A 17,275-nucleotide genomic window follows, 5' to 3' on the forward strand; every position below is an offset into this window, starting at 1 on the left:
TCCCATTCCAGGCGGCACACTTTGACTGTCAACTGACTGCAATCAGGGATTGTCGGCGAGAGATTAAAAGATATTTTCCTCTTCAGGCGGAGTAAATTGGTTTTGGATTAAGGCTGATTGATTGCTGCTGAGGTATACAGCAGTCTGTTTGAGATGTTCACTTTTGGAACACACAAGTAATTTCAGCCCAAGCTACTCAAGGAAATCGTAGCGGATGGAATCGATAGATATTATGTAGCAGTTACCAGCACTGCGCTGTTCAAGGTTATCATCATTAAAGGCTTGAAGAAATATTATTCAAAGGAAAATCTCTGAGTTGGCATGTTTAGAGGAAATCCAGGAGTGAATGAAAACGTATCTAAACACTTTTTCGCATCAGAGTGCTTTGACCTTGGGAGAAGACTAAATAAGACGTTGACGAAAATGCCTTCAACTTTGTTGATCAGGCAAACTTTTTACTATAAACCGGTGCTTCGAAGAAAAATATTATACTGCGATTTTTTTTTTTTTGCTTTATGAAACATACAGTAACAATTAAATAGAATGTAAAGAATTAAATAGTTTAACCATTAAGTGGCCACCAGGGGGCACGGTTACACAACTGCACAGGCGGGTAGAGTAATAGCTGTTTTTTGCAGAGGATAAAGAAAATATTCCACTAACTTGCTTATAAAGTGGGACAAAATAATTACAAAAAAAAAAACGGTTGACAATATTTTTGTTCACTATAAAAGCTACGAATAACATAACTACAAAATACAAATATTGTCGTTCAGAGCATTTAGAAAATATAAAATGTTCAAAATACCCAAAATGGTTTTAGTGTTTTTTGTTGTTGTTGTTTTTTGTTCATTTATTAGCAATTTTTAAATTGCTTGAACTTTTCATTTTTAAATGGTGCAGCTTTAAGGTAATGTACTTCGGTTTCAAGTCAATGATTTCAATGAAATGCTTTAAAATAAATTAATCCAACTTTTTTTATAAAACACTTTTCATACATGGCAATGCAACTCAAAGTGTTCAAAATAATTTTGATTTGCGAGTTATGATCCTTGGAAATTCAGATGGCGACCATTTTATGATCCGGGAATTGCACACTAAATTTTGGACCATATTTGTAGGTTTGTAGGTTTTACAGTATGTACGCACGCTTTCTTGACTGCCACGAGTGGACAGGAAACACAAAATTACTGGTTGGCCAAACTGACAGAAATGTGGTTAAAATAACGATGACGGAGTGACGAGCAACAAATAATACCCTGAAGAAGTCCCCAAAGAAACAACTAATGGAGCTCTAAATATGCCAAAGTGGATATGCAATTTAATGTTGACCTTCCGCATCACATCATCACGCATATTTTTTTTTTCATACACAGAGGCTTGTGTGATCTCTGAGCTGCTGTGATGCATCATTCCCCCCAAAAAAAAATGTCAGTAGGTGTCTAAACCCACTGTGTATGAGATTAGTCCAACAGCATGGGTTGCCACGGTGACGTGTCCTGCTAAAAAGTAAACAGCTTTTTGATCAAAACTGAATATGCTTCCCCATCCCCGCCATTACTTAGTGTAGAAAAAAAGCAAGCATGAGATAGCAAAAACATTTGACCTGGTGGAGGCAGCAATTTGTACACTGTGGACTCTGGGGCACTTGGCATAAAAATGGCCGCATCTCAATTTTTGTGCACTGCCGGGGCAAGTCTAGTTATAGCGTGTTTATGAATTTGGGAGACGCGCAACACCTTCCTGGGCGTTTGGCGCTCTCGCCAAAAGCTAACGCTAATCTGTGCAGACAACAAAACAGAATGCAGCTCTGCTTACCTTATATGAAAGACATCACGAGACAATTACCCATACATAATGTAGCATATTTATGTGCCAACAATAACAAATATATATTTTTACATAATTTGTCCCCTGTGGCGATTTTTGGCAACTTTTAGGGTAGCAAATAGCAACTTTTCTTGTTGAGCAGCCATACTTGCATTTGCATTTTATGCAATAAAAACACTGCATTAGTTACTATTATATCTCCATTTTTTTTTTTTTGCGCACTATGGATGAGTCTTGTCACCGGGCTCATTTTCCATCGTAAAATCTGGTGACATTCCATTCGATTTGAGCCGATGGATTTAATTGAAATTACGCATGTCACGTATGAATTTTAAGTGCCGTTTCAATCATCCTCCGGCCTCTGGATTTTATTTGCTGTTCCAAGTCAAATGGATGAATGAAGCGGCCTATAGCGCGCCGACTGCTGATGTTCTCCTGTTTTATATTCCGACTAAATGAATAGACGTTTGAATGAAGTAATCTCCACTAACTCTCTGAGGAGTAATAAGAAGGGTCAGTACTCGTTGGCCCACGTCTCTCTTTGGATTTGCACAGTTCCCTTCTGACCCATTACTGAAAGAAGGTGATTCTCGGGACTTTTTAAGTGTGAAGAAACGTCTTCCGGAACTTCCGTCTGTCTAAAGACAAAATTGGCCTGTGAGGGGGAAGAGGAAAAAAAATTGTCATTAAAATTACGGATCCCTTGACCCCCACTTCAAGGTCGAAGCAATTATTTAGCGTGTCTTGAAGGGGAGCTTTTGCTGGTCGTTAGCGGAGGACAGTCCCCTGGGTTATCTCCTGAGGGAATAGTGGGTCGCGTGTGTGAGGGTCTGAAGGACCAGGGTCCAGTCCTTAAGATCCTAAATGACCTGAAAAGTCTCTCTAGTGAGGAAAATGATTGCCCAAAGGATTATGGGAACTATTTGATCATAGGAGGTATATAATAAGGTCATATAAGTACATTTTACTCAACATGTGATCACATTCCCAAAATTGTCTTCTTATGTCTTAATTGTAAACATTTTCAATTGATTAAATGCAAATGTATTCATACTTAAAATTTAAATACAACGCTTAGTAATTATTTTGTGTACCACAAGAGGGAGGCCACACACCACTAGCAGTACTCAAACCACACTTTGAGAATCATCGACTTAAAGTTGGAGTACATAGAGAAAACTCCAGGGATTCGAACCCAGAACCTCTTGGCTGTGCAAACCGCTATGTCGCCACTTATCAAACATATTTGAACTATCAACAAACAATCACATTACAGCATTTAAAGGACGTCAAAATTGGGCAGCATGGTGGCCTAGTGTTTCGCACGTCCGACTCACATAGCTAAGGTTCCCGGTTTGAATTCCCATGTGGAGTTTGCATGTTCAGGTTCAACTTAAAACATTTTTAAGCACATTTAGGCTTAGTGTTGGTGGTCAAATTAAGCCTAATGTATATAATATTGAACAGTTTTGGTATTTGCAATATGTGGAGCCACCCAGGGCCGCATTATTTGGGCTCAACACCCAATTTCCGTACCTTTTTATGTGTGAGAGGTGGGACAGAAATGCTAACCACTCACTACCATGCTCAAAAACTTCATCACACTAAATCACCGTCATGGAAAGTGCCCTCGTTTTTTTTTTTTTCCCAAAGTGCAAACGCGTGACATGAGCATCTCCCTTGTGATTTCTTGTTTTAACGCAGCGGCTAATTAGACGAGCGATAGGAGTGGCACTGATTGGCATTACAAAAAAAAGCTGCACGATCACTATTTTACTCTTCGGTGCGGCACCCAGCGTCTCCTCTCAAAAGTTGCCATCAGAGGAATTATTTAAGATAAAAGACATTATGGAAGTCTCCCTTGACAGATATTATCATTACAACCTTTTATGGGAAGTGTTTTTTTTTTTTTAACTTCCTGTGTCACTCACACTGACTCCCAACGGGCGGGGGGGGGGGGGGTGGAGGTGTGTGTGTGTGGGGGGGGGGTGAGTGAGCACTGTCAGCTGTAGTTAGTCTGGCTTTATACTACAAAAGGTTAGCACATCTGACTGTCAATAGTCAAGTCTTGTGGGTGGGTTGGTGGGTGGGAGGAGACATTGGAGGTGAGGTGGGAGGGGGTTTGGCTGGGGAGAGGGGGGGGGCGCTTTGAGAGAAAGAGATACTTTGATATTTCGGAATGTAAGGAGGGTGAATGTGGAGAACTGGAGGTTGGGGATCTAATTACCGGGCCATAATTGGGGGCTAGGGAATAGGGTTGCCGTCCTCTCAACTCGCTGCAGATCAATTATGTTAAGAGAACATCTGTAAGTAGAGCTTAATGAGGTCCATTAGAGCAACATGCGCTGCCTTCCCTAACGGTGCTTGTCAGCTTCTTGGATGAGCTGGAGTGTGCTGCTGACTGGGGACCTGGCGGAGGGGCTTAAATAGGAGAGCGCCGGCAACACTTGGAGACAAAACCAAACGGTGGCGAGTGTGGAGGTGGAAGATCGGAGAGAGGAGTTTTACGGAGAACTCGAGGACGCGCGCGCCGATTGGAAGTGACAAAGTTGGACCGGCGACGATATTCGTTTTGATTTTGGACACCGCTGTCTTCACTTCAAGGTAGATGAAGTCCTCTTGTGTGTTTTTGTGAGTTGAAGTCCTCCGTTTTGGTGGTGGTGGGTCATGCGTAAAGGCGCACGGTCGCGCTGACAAGTGGGCTGCAGTGCTTCGAAATTCCCACAACCTTGAAATCTTTTTCCGATTTACGGTGGATTTTTACTTTGGACGCCGCAAGTGTTCGTGCATGAGTTAGTTTTGACTGTGCGTAAAATGCGCGTGAACTCCCAACAGGCGTATTTTATTTTTATTTTTTTTAACAAATCCAAAACAGTCTATTTTCCCTACTAAAACTCTTATCCGTCCTCCAGTCGCAGCGAAGGGGAATAATTTGCCAAACGCGGGTGGGAGGGCACCGGGGGAAAGAGGGTGGCAGCGGCGGCTCCGCGGCAAATTGCATGATTACCAAGATAGGCCGCCTTGAAATAATTCAATCCATGACAAAACCTAATTACGGCCAGGTAATACCCCTGTCAGCTTTAATGCATCTCATCACTCATAATGGCGCGCGGAGAGCGTTTTATGACCCATCTCATTATCGCCCAAATCCGAGTGCCATTCTGTCTCCATGCCTAGCAGAATTTCCAAGACAATAACTTTGACGTTGAATATATGTTAATTTAAATAAGAACACGGAAAAGTGTGTACGTGAAAAGTGGCAGCTTAAGTTGCCAGGATGCCTAATCAAAAGTCGACAAGACGTGAATGTCTTGCCAGGACACTTAATCGAGCGTCGAAACAAGAATCGAAAATGAATACAACATTGACAGTGAGTGGAACTTGAGAAACTCTTTTAATTGGGTGCTAAATTGACGCTAAATCGAACATCGAGATGTTCCAAAATTGCGTCTTTGCGCATGTAAACTTTAAAACGCGTTGGGTAGTCGACAATTGACCTTATCGTGTTGGTTCTAATTGCGTTGGTGGGGGCGAAGTGCAGTGGGTTGGTGGGGGGAGATTTGACTGATACATTTGGACACGCCGGCCACAAAACGAACACATTTTGCAAAGTTGCACAAAGGAGCGAGCACCTGTAGCCTGTCTCTGACCCTTATGGGCTAAAAACTAAGTGGGATCAACTTGTTGGGAAAGGTGAGTACCTTTGGGGGGGATTGGTTGGATCGCTCCGTGTGCGCTGTCGCTCTTTTGCGCACGCAAGACGTTCGTGGCCGGATTAGTGGCTGCATGAGCCGCCGACAAGCATCTCTTTGTCGCTCTATCTCTCTCTCTCTCTCTCTCTCTCTCTCTCTCTCTCTCTCTCTCTCTCTCTCCTCCCTCTCTCTGTCTCTCTCTCTTACACACACACAGCTCCACACTCTGGTGGCAAAAACCTGCACGCAAACACCACGCTCGACGACCTTTGCTTCAATCCGGTGTTTTGCTGCTCGGAACCTCGTTTTTTGGTGTTTCGTCCGTTCTCATCGGCTGGATTGGCCCCCGTTCGTCTGTGTGTGTGTGTGCGTGCGTATGCGTGTGTGTGTATATAAAACAAAGCCAGCTGCTCGACTGGACCAGGTTGCATGCTGCTGAAGCGGCTCAACAAATGCAGAAAAGGGAGAAAAGTTTCGGTAAGCAAGCTTTTTCTGTGGCTTTGTTGTCGGATTTTGCAAAAATCTCTTCGTCTTTCCTAATAAGCTCCCCTTGCATGCGTTCACGTGATGTTCACATATCGAATTCGTTATCACTCCGCTGCCATGGCAACGGTAATTAAAGTGATCGGGTGAAATGTCAGCAAATAGTGGGAGGTTTATGTAGGGGGGGAGCCTCGTCTCCTCCGACGTCCTCCATCCGGTGATGATGCATGTGAACGCGGGGGACGCGCAGCCCCGCTATACGGAGGATACGAGCCAGCAAGCAAATAAAACAGATATCATTAAAGCTCCGAGCAGCTGTGACCCCCGCAACCCTCCTATGTGGGGAAAATTACGCTTTTGTTCAGGCACCCCTCCACCCTCCTCTTCCACCGGCAATCGGAAGAGCAAGTGGCCGAATTCCTGCCATGCTTCTCCCCTTCTCCTTCTCCTTGATTGCGGGGGGAGTCGAAACCGGCTCCCCCTTTTTCTTCTTCTGGCTTTGGTAATGAGCAGCGGCGACTTTGTAGTGTTAACGAGGCTGCAGGACGGATCAGTGCAGCTGAACAGGAGCGGCCGAGAGGAACCAGGGGCGAGCAGCCCGCGCGCTCTCTAAATCCAGCCAATTAACAAATCAACAGCCGCAACTCGCTGGAACAAATGAGATGAGCTCGCCGGCGCACCGCAGCCGGCGCACGCTTTTCCCACCCGCAACACACAAGTTTGAGGAGAAATATAGGCCTACAGAAAACCGACTTTCCCCCATGCATGTTATTGAAGTCTAAAACGCATAAGTTGTAGGAGGAATACATAAATGTTGTCTTTTGGTGCAGTGCTACAAGTTATTCAGGTCAAAAACACGAATTTGAATGAAATTCGAGAAGTTGTAGAAGAAATATGTAGCTAACTTATAGGCTATAGTGTATAGCATGGACCAGTAAACAAAAAAAAAAAAAACTCAGAGAAAAAGACGTGAAATTGACTTTTTAACCCGGAAGTTGTAATAAAAAATCATGAATGTGACCTTTATGGTGCACCTTTTAGGGCAAATACTTAGTCTAAATGGAAGGATACTATAGTTGTCAGGGAGGGGTGGGGGGCGGGGGGGTGTCAAGAAATGCAGAAGTTATAGTAGAAATGCATGTAGTGGCCTACAATTCAAAATGACAACTGGCAATTAACTTAAATGGAATTAGAGCCCAAAATGCAAATGTTGACTCGAAATAGATGTAACTTGTAAGATGTCAGGGAAAGAAATGAGTAATGAGTAAGTTTGACAACAACTAACGTTGGCTTTTGTAAATGCACGAGGATTCATTTGATCGCCTCTTAAAAATTCAACTCCAATGAACTTTAGCAATGAAAATGACTTAAGTTGTAACAAATGAGCAAATAATAATTGTGAACTGACCAAATAACTTTACCTCCTATACACAATTTAGAGATATTGGCAAGGAAACTAAACTGAGGACTTGTGCGTGTGCTGAATGTTGGACAAAAGGGGAACGGGGGTACGCCTCTCCTCAGGGAATAGTGGGAGAATACTAATTCCAGCCCGGTGACCCTCCCCTCTTCCCCACCTCTTCTTTAAGTCCCCCAGTGGACCAACAAAGGGTCTCCTCAGTCAGCTCAGGCCAAACAATGCAGACAGGCTGCAAAGCTTCTCGTCTGTAGCCACACCCCTTTAAATACGGAGGAGGTCAGTGCATTTTTAAACAGTTTAAAAAAAAAAAAAGTGTCCAAAAAGTGCTGTCTTTGTGCCTGTGGGCTGTTTATGAAAACACACAGAACCAAGCCCAAAACAGCAAAACACACTTCACAAATACATTTAAGATGTCCACTTCCACTAGTAAAAAAGTTGGGAAAATCTTAATATTCCTTCATGATGTCCTTTGGTTAAGTGATGACGCAGAACAGGATTTATGAACGCCATCCCCCAGATAAACATCGCTTTAACATTTATTTTTAGCTGCCTCAGCAATATTTCTCAATCTCCCTCGCGCACAATCAACAGAAAGAAAATGTGGATTCCATTTCAGGCATTTTGCTTTACTTTTCTATCAGTTTGATTCCGCAGATTTTTTTGACATTTAGAAAGATGACACACAGTCCGATATCCACATCTTTTCATATCAGTCTGATTGTACGCTATTTGTTGCAGAGGGCATGTTGTGCTTAAAGAGCTTCCAAATGGCGTCGTATTGATATTTTTCTGTCTGCTGTCAATCCATGATTTTTGTCCTTAATCTGACAGGAAAAGAACATTTGGAAATTTAAAGTTTGCAGTTAAATAAATAAAAACCCTTTTTGTCATTTGTTGAAACATGTCAACACTACTTGGCAGTAGTGCATGATAAATGTGATCTGTATCCAAGAAACCACAGCGCCTGAGAAAAACAACCAGTGGGAGACAGAAAGTGTGACATGTCTCTGATTGGCTGGTTTTCTCGGGCGTGGTGGTTTCTTGTTTAGCAAATTTATAGGCACAAGATGGCACCAAAATGGCAGATTTAAAAGTTTTAACTAATATAATATCATATCATATCGTATCATATCATATAAAATCGTTGCTGCTATTTGAAAAACACTTATCTCCACTACGAATTTTTTGCAATTTTTATATTTTTACGTTTTTGGGATGTCTGCATTCAGTTTCATCCCAAAAATGTAAAAAAAAAAAAAAAAAAAAAAAACATATTTAAATGGACAAAAGTGTTTTTCAGATAATGATAATATAATATAAAGTAATATAATATAATATAATATAATTAGTGCTGTCAAAGTTAAAGCGTTAACTGATTAATAAATCACCCAAAATTATCACATTAATCATGAATTAACACCGATTAATCGCACATTAATTTTGACCGCAGATGATCCTTTAGTGTGTCAGTGGATCGCTATGTATACGGTAGCACAGGTTGTGTTTGAGCAATAAACATAATTGCATGCATTAAAGTAAAGCATTTAATAAATGTTTGCGTATCACATTTAGAATCTTTGTCAAAAATATTGGGGTCATTTTTTTTCCATTTCAAATTATGCAAGTAATTAACTGCTTAGAAAAAGAGGAGGATGAGCGTGTGCAGTGGATCAAAAAATGTTGAAGGCGTCCTCATAACACTAAATGCCAAAAGAATTAACACATAACCGGTGCTCTTCAAATGTGGCGGGGAATTTTTGGGGAGAAAAAAAAGGCTTTTTTAATAAGCGATTAATCGTGATTAATCAAAATTCTAAAATGTGATTAATCTGATTTAAAAATGTTATCGTTTGACAGCTCTAAATATAATATTATATTATATTATATTATATTATATTATATTATATTATATTATATTATATTATATTATATTATATTATATTATATACCTTCCCTGGGAAAATATACGCATTCATGTCCTCGATTTGATTTTGCGTCTAACTCTTGCTTTTGCATGTCATCTTGTTGCAGGTATACAAATGCTTTCCGTCCAGCCGGACACGAAGCCAAAGGGCTGTGCCGGCTGCAACCGGAAGATCAAGGACCGCTACCTACTGAAGGCCCTCGATAAGTACTGGCACGAAGACTGCCTCAAGTGCGCCTGCTGCGACTGCAGGCTGGGCGAGGTGGGCTCCACGCTCTACACCAAAGCCAACCTCATCCTCTGCCGGAGAGACTACCTACGGTAAGAGACGCTTTTCCGAGCGTTCAACAAACACTCCGGCGTTTTCCATTCAAATCAATCTTACTCGCATTTCAGAGGTTAGGTTGTATGTGGTCGGATGAGAAACACATTTTTAATGCTGCCTTCTTCGGGTTTGGCCAATGTTTTAATTTGCTGTGTTGTTTTTCTCAAACAGGTAACATCTCCAAAATACTTCCAAGAAGGTTTTATTCCTAAAAAGCATATTTCGTATTATTGCACAATGCTGTAACATTACACAAATGTATTGTACTTAAAAAGTTAAATATAACTGAATGTTACGTTTTTGGTTCAACACGCTCTTGTGCTGTCACACATTTTGTTTTGTTTAAATGGGAATGGAAAGTGTGAGTGGTTCGTTATCAGTTTATTACTTCAATAATGCTTTTGCAGGCGGAGCTAATGGTCTAAAAAAATTTTCATCATGTCTTGCCTTGTGGAGGTGATTTTTTGGAATTTTTAGTTGGCTTTGTGTTTTATTTTTTTCAATCCTAGTTGTCATGGTTTGGTTAATCTAAGTATAAAATTGTTTTAGCTATAGCAGCTAGCTATCTTACAGCTATTATTGCTGCTGTATAGTATTCTAAATAAGTCTTCGTCTCACATTGAGATATTGTAGTTTAGTTGTTGGCATAACTCAAAGCAACAAGAAGCTTGTAAACAACAAACAAACCCCAAAGAAATTAGCCTGGCTGCTACAGTAGCAGCAACCGGGTAATTCCTTCTTTTTATACTGGAATCCAATTGGACGTAAGAAAAACACTGGTCCAATCAGATGTCTTAAATGGTGAACTAACACTAGGAAATTATTCCATGCTCCGGCTCACATGACACTTGAAATTTAGTAAACACAAGTCAGTTGTATTTAACTTTTAAATTGAATACTTTAGCATTTAATCGCCAAGGATATAAAATGAGGCTTCATACTCGCAAAAACATCACCGCTTGAGTTTGTTAGCCACCAGCTAGTTTGTGCGCTAACTTAAATAGTGGTGACTAGGTAACTTCTCCACAATTCACAACTACATAGTTATCTTTTCACGTTTTCAACTACTGGCTTCACATTTCTGGCCTTTTCCACCCATGCGTATTTTCCCGAGGTATGTGGCCAATTCCAACATGTTATTCTTTCATCTTCAAGGTGACTGAATTGATTCAGCGCTCAACATCATGACATGCCGCGACATCGCCCCAACATCGCCCCAACACACACGGCCGGCTAATGAGCGGCAAATCCAACAAACGGCAGCGCTCCCCATCTGGTCTGCGGAGCCACACAAAAAAAAAAGTCAGGCTCCATCACCGAGCTAATCAATGACGGCGATGTTACAAGAACGCTGCAATTTTACACTTTCCATCACTTGCGAGGACATCCCATCGACTCGGCCTAACCTTGCCTTAAAATGGAATGATTTACGTTATCAGGACTTGCGACAGATTCATGACCCCCGCAACCGCGCACACGCGCTCGCTCTCATAAAAAAAAGCGTTTTCTGTATATTATTTGGACTTGTGTTTATCTCGCTTGTGTCAGCCTGGGGTTAGAAGCGATGGGGGGGGGGGAAATCACAATTTCAGAATCTGTCCGTTTTTATATTGTGACACGTGTGCTCCTGTTCTGTTTAGCAGGTTGGTATGTTATTAAGCATGACATAACAAGGGTTAATAGAATTCTACAGGGGTCTAAAAACCGGCAGAGGACTAATAATCCCCCTAAAATGAAAGGAAAGAAACAGTGGGAATAATACTTAAGGCTTCAGCAATCCCCCCGGTGCGATTGAATATGATGCACAGCGAGGAATGCAAAGAAAATTACGGATATTATCTCCTCGAGCTTGATTTGTACTTTGCTCCCTATGAATAACGTATCCATAAACGATCCCTTTGCAGGCTTTCCGTCGGTGATTCCAGGTAATAGCGCCACTTTGTTTATGCTGATGCGCTATTTTCGACGCTAAGAGCTAACGCGTTTCCCCCGAACATCCGAGCACCGCCAAGGCCAGGAGGGGTGGGCCACATGGAAAAAAAAAAAACTGTTGGGCATCAGTTAATGGGAAACTGTAAATTCCGAGCATCCATTTTAAAGGCGGCAACAGGAGAAAACTTTATTTATTTATCTATGTATTCATTCATTTTTTTCCCCCCCAACTTCCAATTTTCCTCTACAGTGGTTTTACTAAGATTGTGAACGCAAGCAAATGCGCACAGCAGTCAACACAGCTGGATTTATTCAGCTTTTTAGAAAGCTGAGCGATAACCAAATGTAGAGCATGGTTTAAAGTAATACTTTTTTTTAACGCTTCTCCTTCAGAATCAACCCCCCACACCCCAAAAAAAAAAGAAGTACAAAATAGCTTTTTTATATCTCACATCAAGCTTATTACACATTTGTATGTCGGCGTCAGGCGCGACTGTGACATCACGTCAACCTTTATCGCCGCACAGTGACAGGCAGTGAAGAGAAAAAAAGCTTAGCCTGTCTCAAAGCCATCTATTCTCCTCGGAAATCTCATTTAGATACATTCCCGCTCGTGAACATGTGTCATCGCTTTAATAAGAAAAGGGATATTTCGTTGGCTGTGGCGTGTGATTACTCACAAACGTAGTTTTCCGAGTGCAAGCGCATTTGAATTTGTGTTGAAGGCCACGCTTAGGAATCGAGGTAAAAGATCCTTCCACAGACAGTGGATATGAAAAGTCTACACACCTATTCACCAAATCCATCTTAAATGGGAGTCAGACATCGAGTAACTGACTAGCCTCAAATAAAGTTCAGCTGTTCTAATAGGCTTTTCCTGGCATTTTTTTTTGTTTACGTGTGTTTGGGAATTCTGTTATGATTGATGAAACCAAGGTTGAACTTTTTGGCGATGACAGGGTATTTAGAACAATTTGAAAATGGTGTCAGTGTTACACAAAACTTTACGGCATCTGCTAGAAGAAGAAAAAAAAAACATCAGGAAAATCCTACTAGAACAACCAAACTTTATCTGTCCTGAATCAGATGCACTTTAAATGATGACAGTTGTGTGCTGATGCTCATTTTACGTAAGTTTGAATGGGAGTGGTTAGTTCTGAACTCAGTCACGTCCTCGGTTGTTAGGGTGTGCACACTTGTGCAACCACATTGTCTCAGCTGTTTATTTTTTACTTCACCTCTCAATTATTTTTTCTCCCTCAACTGAGCTGTGCATGTTATAGATCAAATTAATAGTGGAAATGTCTTTAAATGATTTATCTGGGTCTCTTTTTTTTTTAGCGCACAAAAACCTATCATTTGAACATGGGTGTGTAGACTTTTTCTTTCACAGTGTTATCTCATATTTTGGCTTGTTTTAACATGTTGAATGCAATGTGCACAATCATTACTATGTAAACCCACAACATGTGTCATTTCCCATGAATGACAAAAGGTCAAAATAAATAGAGTGGAACCGTGAAAAATGCACAAAGAAGTGGTTTGACGTTCAAATTTCCAATTCACATTTTAAGTGTGCAAATTTGTTCCAACACAGTCTATTCATATTTTTCACAAAATAATAATATAAAAAGAGAAAAAGGGGCAAGAATGAAGGAGAGATTGTGGATGTGAGCTCCCCAGTCATTACCTGCATTCACGACAGAGACTCTCCACGCTTCACTTTGTAGCCGAAGATGGAATCAAAATCATTGCTAAGTATTTTTTATAAAACACTATACAGTATACTGTATTGAGAGAATTAATAGCGGGCGGCTGGATCTCATCTCGTTTTTTTGTCGCGAAAGGTCATGTGATACGACATGCTGTTTTTGACTGGCGTCGCTTGGTATGTGTCCTGGTAAGTTGTGTGAAACAACATTTTCCCTCCTCCTGTATGCATCTATACACTCACTTATATTCTTTTTCGGGGGGGGGGGTAGCAAAGGTAGCCATCTGTGTCTTGACGAATGCGGCTCTGCGAAAGGTCACGGTGCCCGCTGTGCCCATGAATGCCACCAGTATTACTTACGCCGTCCTTGCACCGTGGCCATATTTAGATAAAACCAGCTGCAGTTTGACTTCCGCATAATCAATTAGGATGTCAAGCTGCGCAAAAATGGAAGGAAAAAAAACAACAGACACGACACTGCCTTCCTGGGAAACTTAAAATATTTTCTCTGCGCTGGAAAAGAAAAGGGAGCCTTCAATTTGTCGAGCGCTTTGAACACTTTAGCAGCAGAATTTTGTCAGGAAAGCCTCAGTGAGGCTCCAGATTGAATCGTATCTGGGCTGCTTGTTATTACAATGGAGCACTCAGCATGCACAAAAGGCTTCGCCTGCTCGAGCTTTTAATGGGGACTTGGAGGTGGAGAATGCGGCACTCAGTCTGTCAGCCTCGGCACTCCAGCATCTTTAGCCTTCATCTTTTTTTTTTTTCACCCCTCCCGTTCGGCACGCACGCACAGCCCTCCATCACGAGTCTCGGCCCTCTTGGCCTCCTTTGATGCCGCTAATCAGACTCTTCATCGCTTTAGCAGGATTGCAGATGATACCTGATTCTAATTACATGCAAGGGGGGGGGGGGGACTTTGTTTGATGTCTTTTGTGTGCATCTCAGCTTGGATTGCTTTACCTTTCAAGCCCCTCCCGCCTCCCGTTCGTTCTCCGCCCCCCCTGAGACCCCCCTGTATGAGGCTAGACATACAAGCAGCGGCCTCAGAGCTACAAGGTGAACTATTCCCCGGCACGTGTTATTATTAATAACTGCCAGAGAGAAGGGTCACCGAAGACAACTCCTTGAAAAAGAACCCCAGGCCAGGCAAGTAGGCCGCAGCTGGGTGTGTTGTAAAACAATACAACCCCCCCCCCCACCCCTACCCCCGTCCCCCTGAGGAGACGCGCTGCTTAAAGCAAGAATAATGCATAGGGGAGCGCGAGGAGAACCGCGCAGGCTCACTTTTGGGCTGTGAAAAATGAAGATGTCACCACCTGGTGCTTTTAAGAAAACCTTTCCGGAAACTTTCCGTAGGCTTTTTCCTTTTCCTTTGTACTTCTGCGTTGTTACCAAACAAGGGGGAAAATGCAGTCCAACACATTTCATTGAATCTTTCAGAAGAAAGAATACGCGTATTCCACGAAGAAATGAAATTATGACAAATCACTGCATCAACTGTATTTAATTCCAAAAATAAAGGATGCGAGTGTGACTTTTCAATGCGTGATCTTTGCATTGTCCCAAACTGATTCTCGTATTTATTTTTCTCCATAAATTTGAACGGCATAATTGACATCTCAACCAATCACCGTGTATTAATCAGGCTTATAGTAGTTTGGGATTTTTCATTAAAGTTAGTGCTTTTCTGTTTTGACTTTTGGCTTTTAAATTCAGTTAGTTTTAATTAGTTTTCAGAGTAAGTTTTATTAGTTTTTATATTTTTATAAACTAAAATTCTCAAACGAGTGTTTGACCTTCCCTCGTTTACCTCTTAGGCGCATTGATACCGAAATTTAAAATGAACCCGGAGAGCTCAAATTAAGTATGATATCAATGGACAAAAATGAAGGGCATTTCTGTAATCATTATAGATAGTTTTTTAAACGTAAGCTGTAGCTTCAGCTAATCTTTATTTATTTAATTTTTTTTTTAATTTTATTTCATTCATAAAAATGTTTTTTTAATTTCAGTTATTTCGTTTTTCAGTTTTTATTAACTATAATAACCTTGGTAATGATTGATGATTAAGTTTTTCGTTTCCGAGGGAAAAAGGATGCTTGGTCACTCCAAACTACTCTTCTGATGGCGGAACTCAAATAGGAACAGAGCCAGTGGAAGCGCCGCACATAAAAATGAGAGCAATGCTAATCACAGACACATTATGGGATATCTCTTGTTAGCGCAATTCATGAGGGTTTATAACCATTTTAGCGGCGCCGCATAATTAGCTCGTCTCTTTGAGATTACACTGGAAATAATTAAGGTTGTGAAAGCATGGCCGAACTGTAAATAGTATAATGGGAATCGCTGCTTCCACACTGACGGCCCCGATTCTTTTCCGGTTGGATTAAATGAGAATTTTCGGGTCATGGCACACAAATGTGAAAGATATTATCAGTAATGGACATCCATTGTTGCGATATGATGTAAGAATTTTTATGGGACTTCCTGCTGCATTTTGTAAGGTCAATCAAGGTTTTCTGATTGCTGCATGTTTAAGATTAAGGCCACAATGCAGTCAAATGACAATTACAGATATTAGCTTTACGTCTAAATGGCTAAAAGTGCTCCCCTGTTTGTGTTGGGGATTTGAAGGCGCCCGAGATGCTGCTGCGTGATTCCTCCCACGCATCTTGAGAGGAGAATCTGGCAGTGTGGGCTGTTGAAGTGAGAGGAGAGATCGAAAAGATTGTCAAAAAGAAAAAGTCACGTATAGTTTGTCTAAATATTGCAGTGAAGAGAAGCCAACCTTACCTACTTTGTAATCAAATGTTCTCCATTGACACGAGGACGTCACTGAATGTGACAAAATTCCAAACTGCTTTGTTAAACTGCTCCAATGAGGTCATAAATGCCTGAAAATAGTTGCTCATGTGTGTCTTGCGATTGACTGGCAGCTAGTCCGAGGCGTAGTCAGCCTGAAGTCATCTGGCTCAAAGATAATCGGAACAGAAAATGAATGGATGGATCATTGGTCATATAGCGTAGTCGATACTAGAGCTCAAGTTCTGTATTCACTATTGATATTTGAAGTTAACTCCATTGGCGTACTCAATGTACTTTTACAGAGAAACACGTCATAGTCGAACAAATGAAAAATCCCATTTGATCAAAAACGACAACAGAAAACACAGCTTGAGGCTTATTACTCAATGTTATATCGATTTTCCTGTTCCGAACAAGAAACAATGTTTGTGATCGCTCCTGTTTACTGTGTGACAAAAGCAACAAAAGCTGTCCTAGGGTACTTATTCGCTTTTTTGCAAGTTGTTGAAATAATCCCACCATTATGTGCATTTTAGGTCACTTTACGGAAAAGTCAACACATTTCACAGCAAAAGAATGACATTTAGTGTATTTTACTGCTGCTAAGTTTGAAAAAGTGTCACATATCATCTGTAATGTTAAAGAGAATACTAGGCACAGGGCTCCCCCTACAGTTGTGGAGTGTAACTTCATTTACACTGCCTCATGGCGGTGGACAGTTTAGTCCAACAGCAACTCATCCATGTGATAAACACTAACTTTCTTGTAGACTGAAGTTGGTTGGCTACAATTTTCCCTTCTGATCCTCCTGTTGCGTATTTAGACAGTGAGATGATTACTCACCGGTGAATAGACAGCTCACTCTAGCCGAACACGGTGTTTACTGTAATGGTCCACTTGTGCCGCCTGCGCCTTTATGTGTTGTTATTGTTGCTCTATTGATTTCCCACCGTCACATATTCTTGGTAGACTTATGTAATTCTCCAAGGTTTTTCCTTTTTTTTCCCTCCCTGCTCGCATCTTCAGGTTGCCATGTTCCCGCTCGCCGTCTCACACCTAACTATTGCGGTCTTTTGATGACACCGATACAACCTCGAGGCATCCGTCGTAACTGATGAATTTTATGTAATGTGTTTAAGTAAAGAGG

At 41.4% G+C, this 17,275-nt stretch overlaps 1 protein-coding gene across 2 annotated transcripts in view; it reads left to right on the top strand.

Moving 5' to 3' along the window:
• Nucleotides 1–4,010: 4,010 nt before the first annotated feature.
• The window catches only part of lmo3 (LIM domain only 3), a 42,796-nt gene continuing 29,531 nt past the window's right edge, over nucleotides 4,011–17,275 (top strand). The window contains exons 1-2 of one of the 2 annotated variants that reach the window (XM_077545359.1): nucleotides 4,011–4,434; nucleotides 9,457–9,670. In XM_077545359.1, the coding sequence (XP_077401485.1) occupies nucleotides 9,465–9,670 (206 nt within the window). In that variant the 5' untranslated portion in view covers nucleotides 4,011–4,434; nucleotides 9,457–9,464. Of the gene's footprint in view, nucleotides 4,435–5,741; nucleotides 6,000–9,456; nucleotides 9,671–17,275 lie in introns of those variants that run through there. The other variant, XM_077545360.1, reaches the window with a different exon arrangement.

The sequence above is a fragment of the Vanacampus margaritifer genome, chromosome 15 (assembly GCF_051991255.1).
Source record: "Vanacampus margaritifer isolate UIUO_Vmar chromosome 15, RoL_Vmar_1.0, whole genome shotgun sequence".
Classification (NCBI taxonomy): Eukaryota; Metazoa; Chordata; class Actinopteri; order Syngnathiformes; family Syngnathidae; genus Vanacampus; species Vanacampus margaritifer.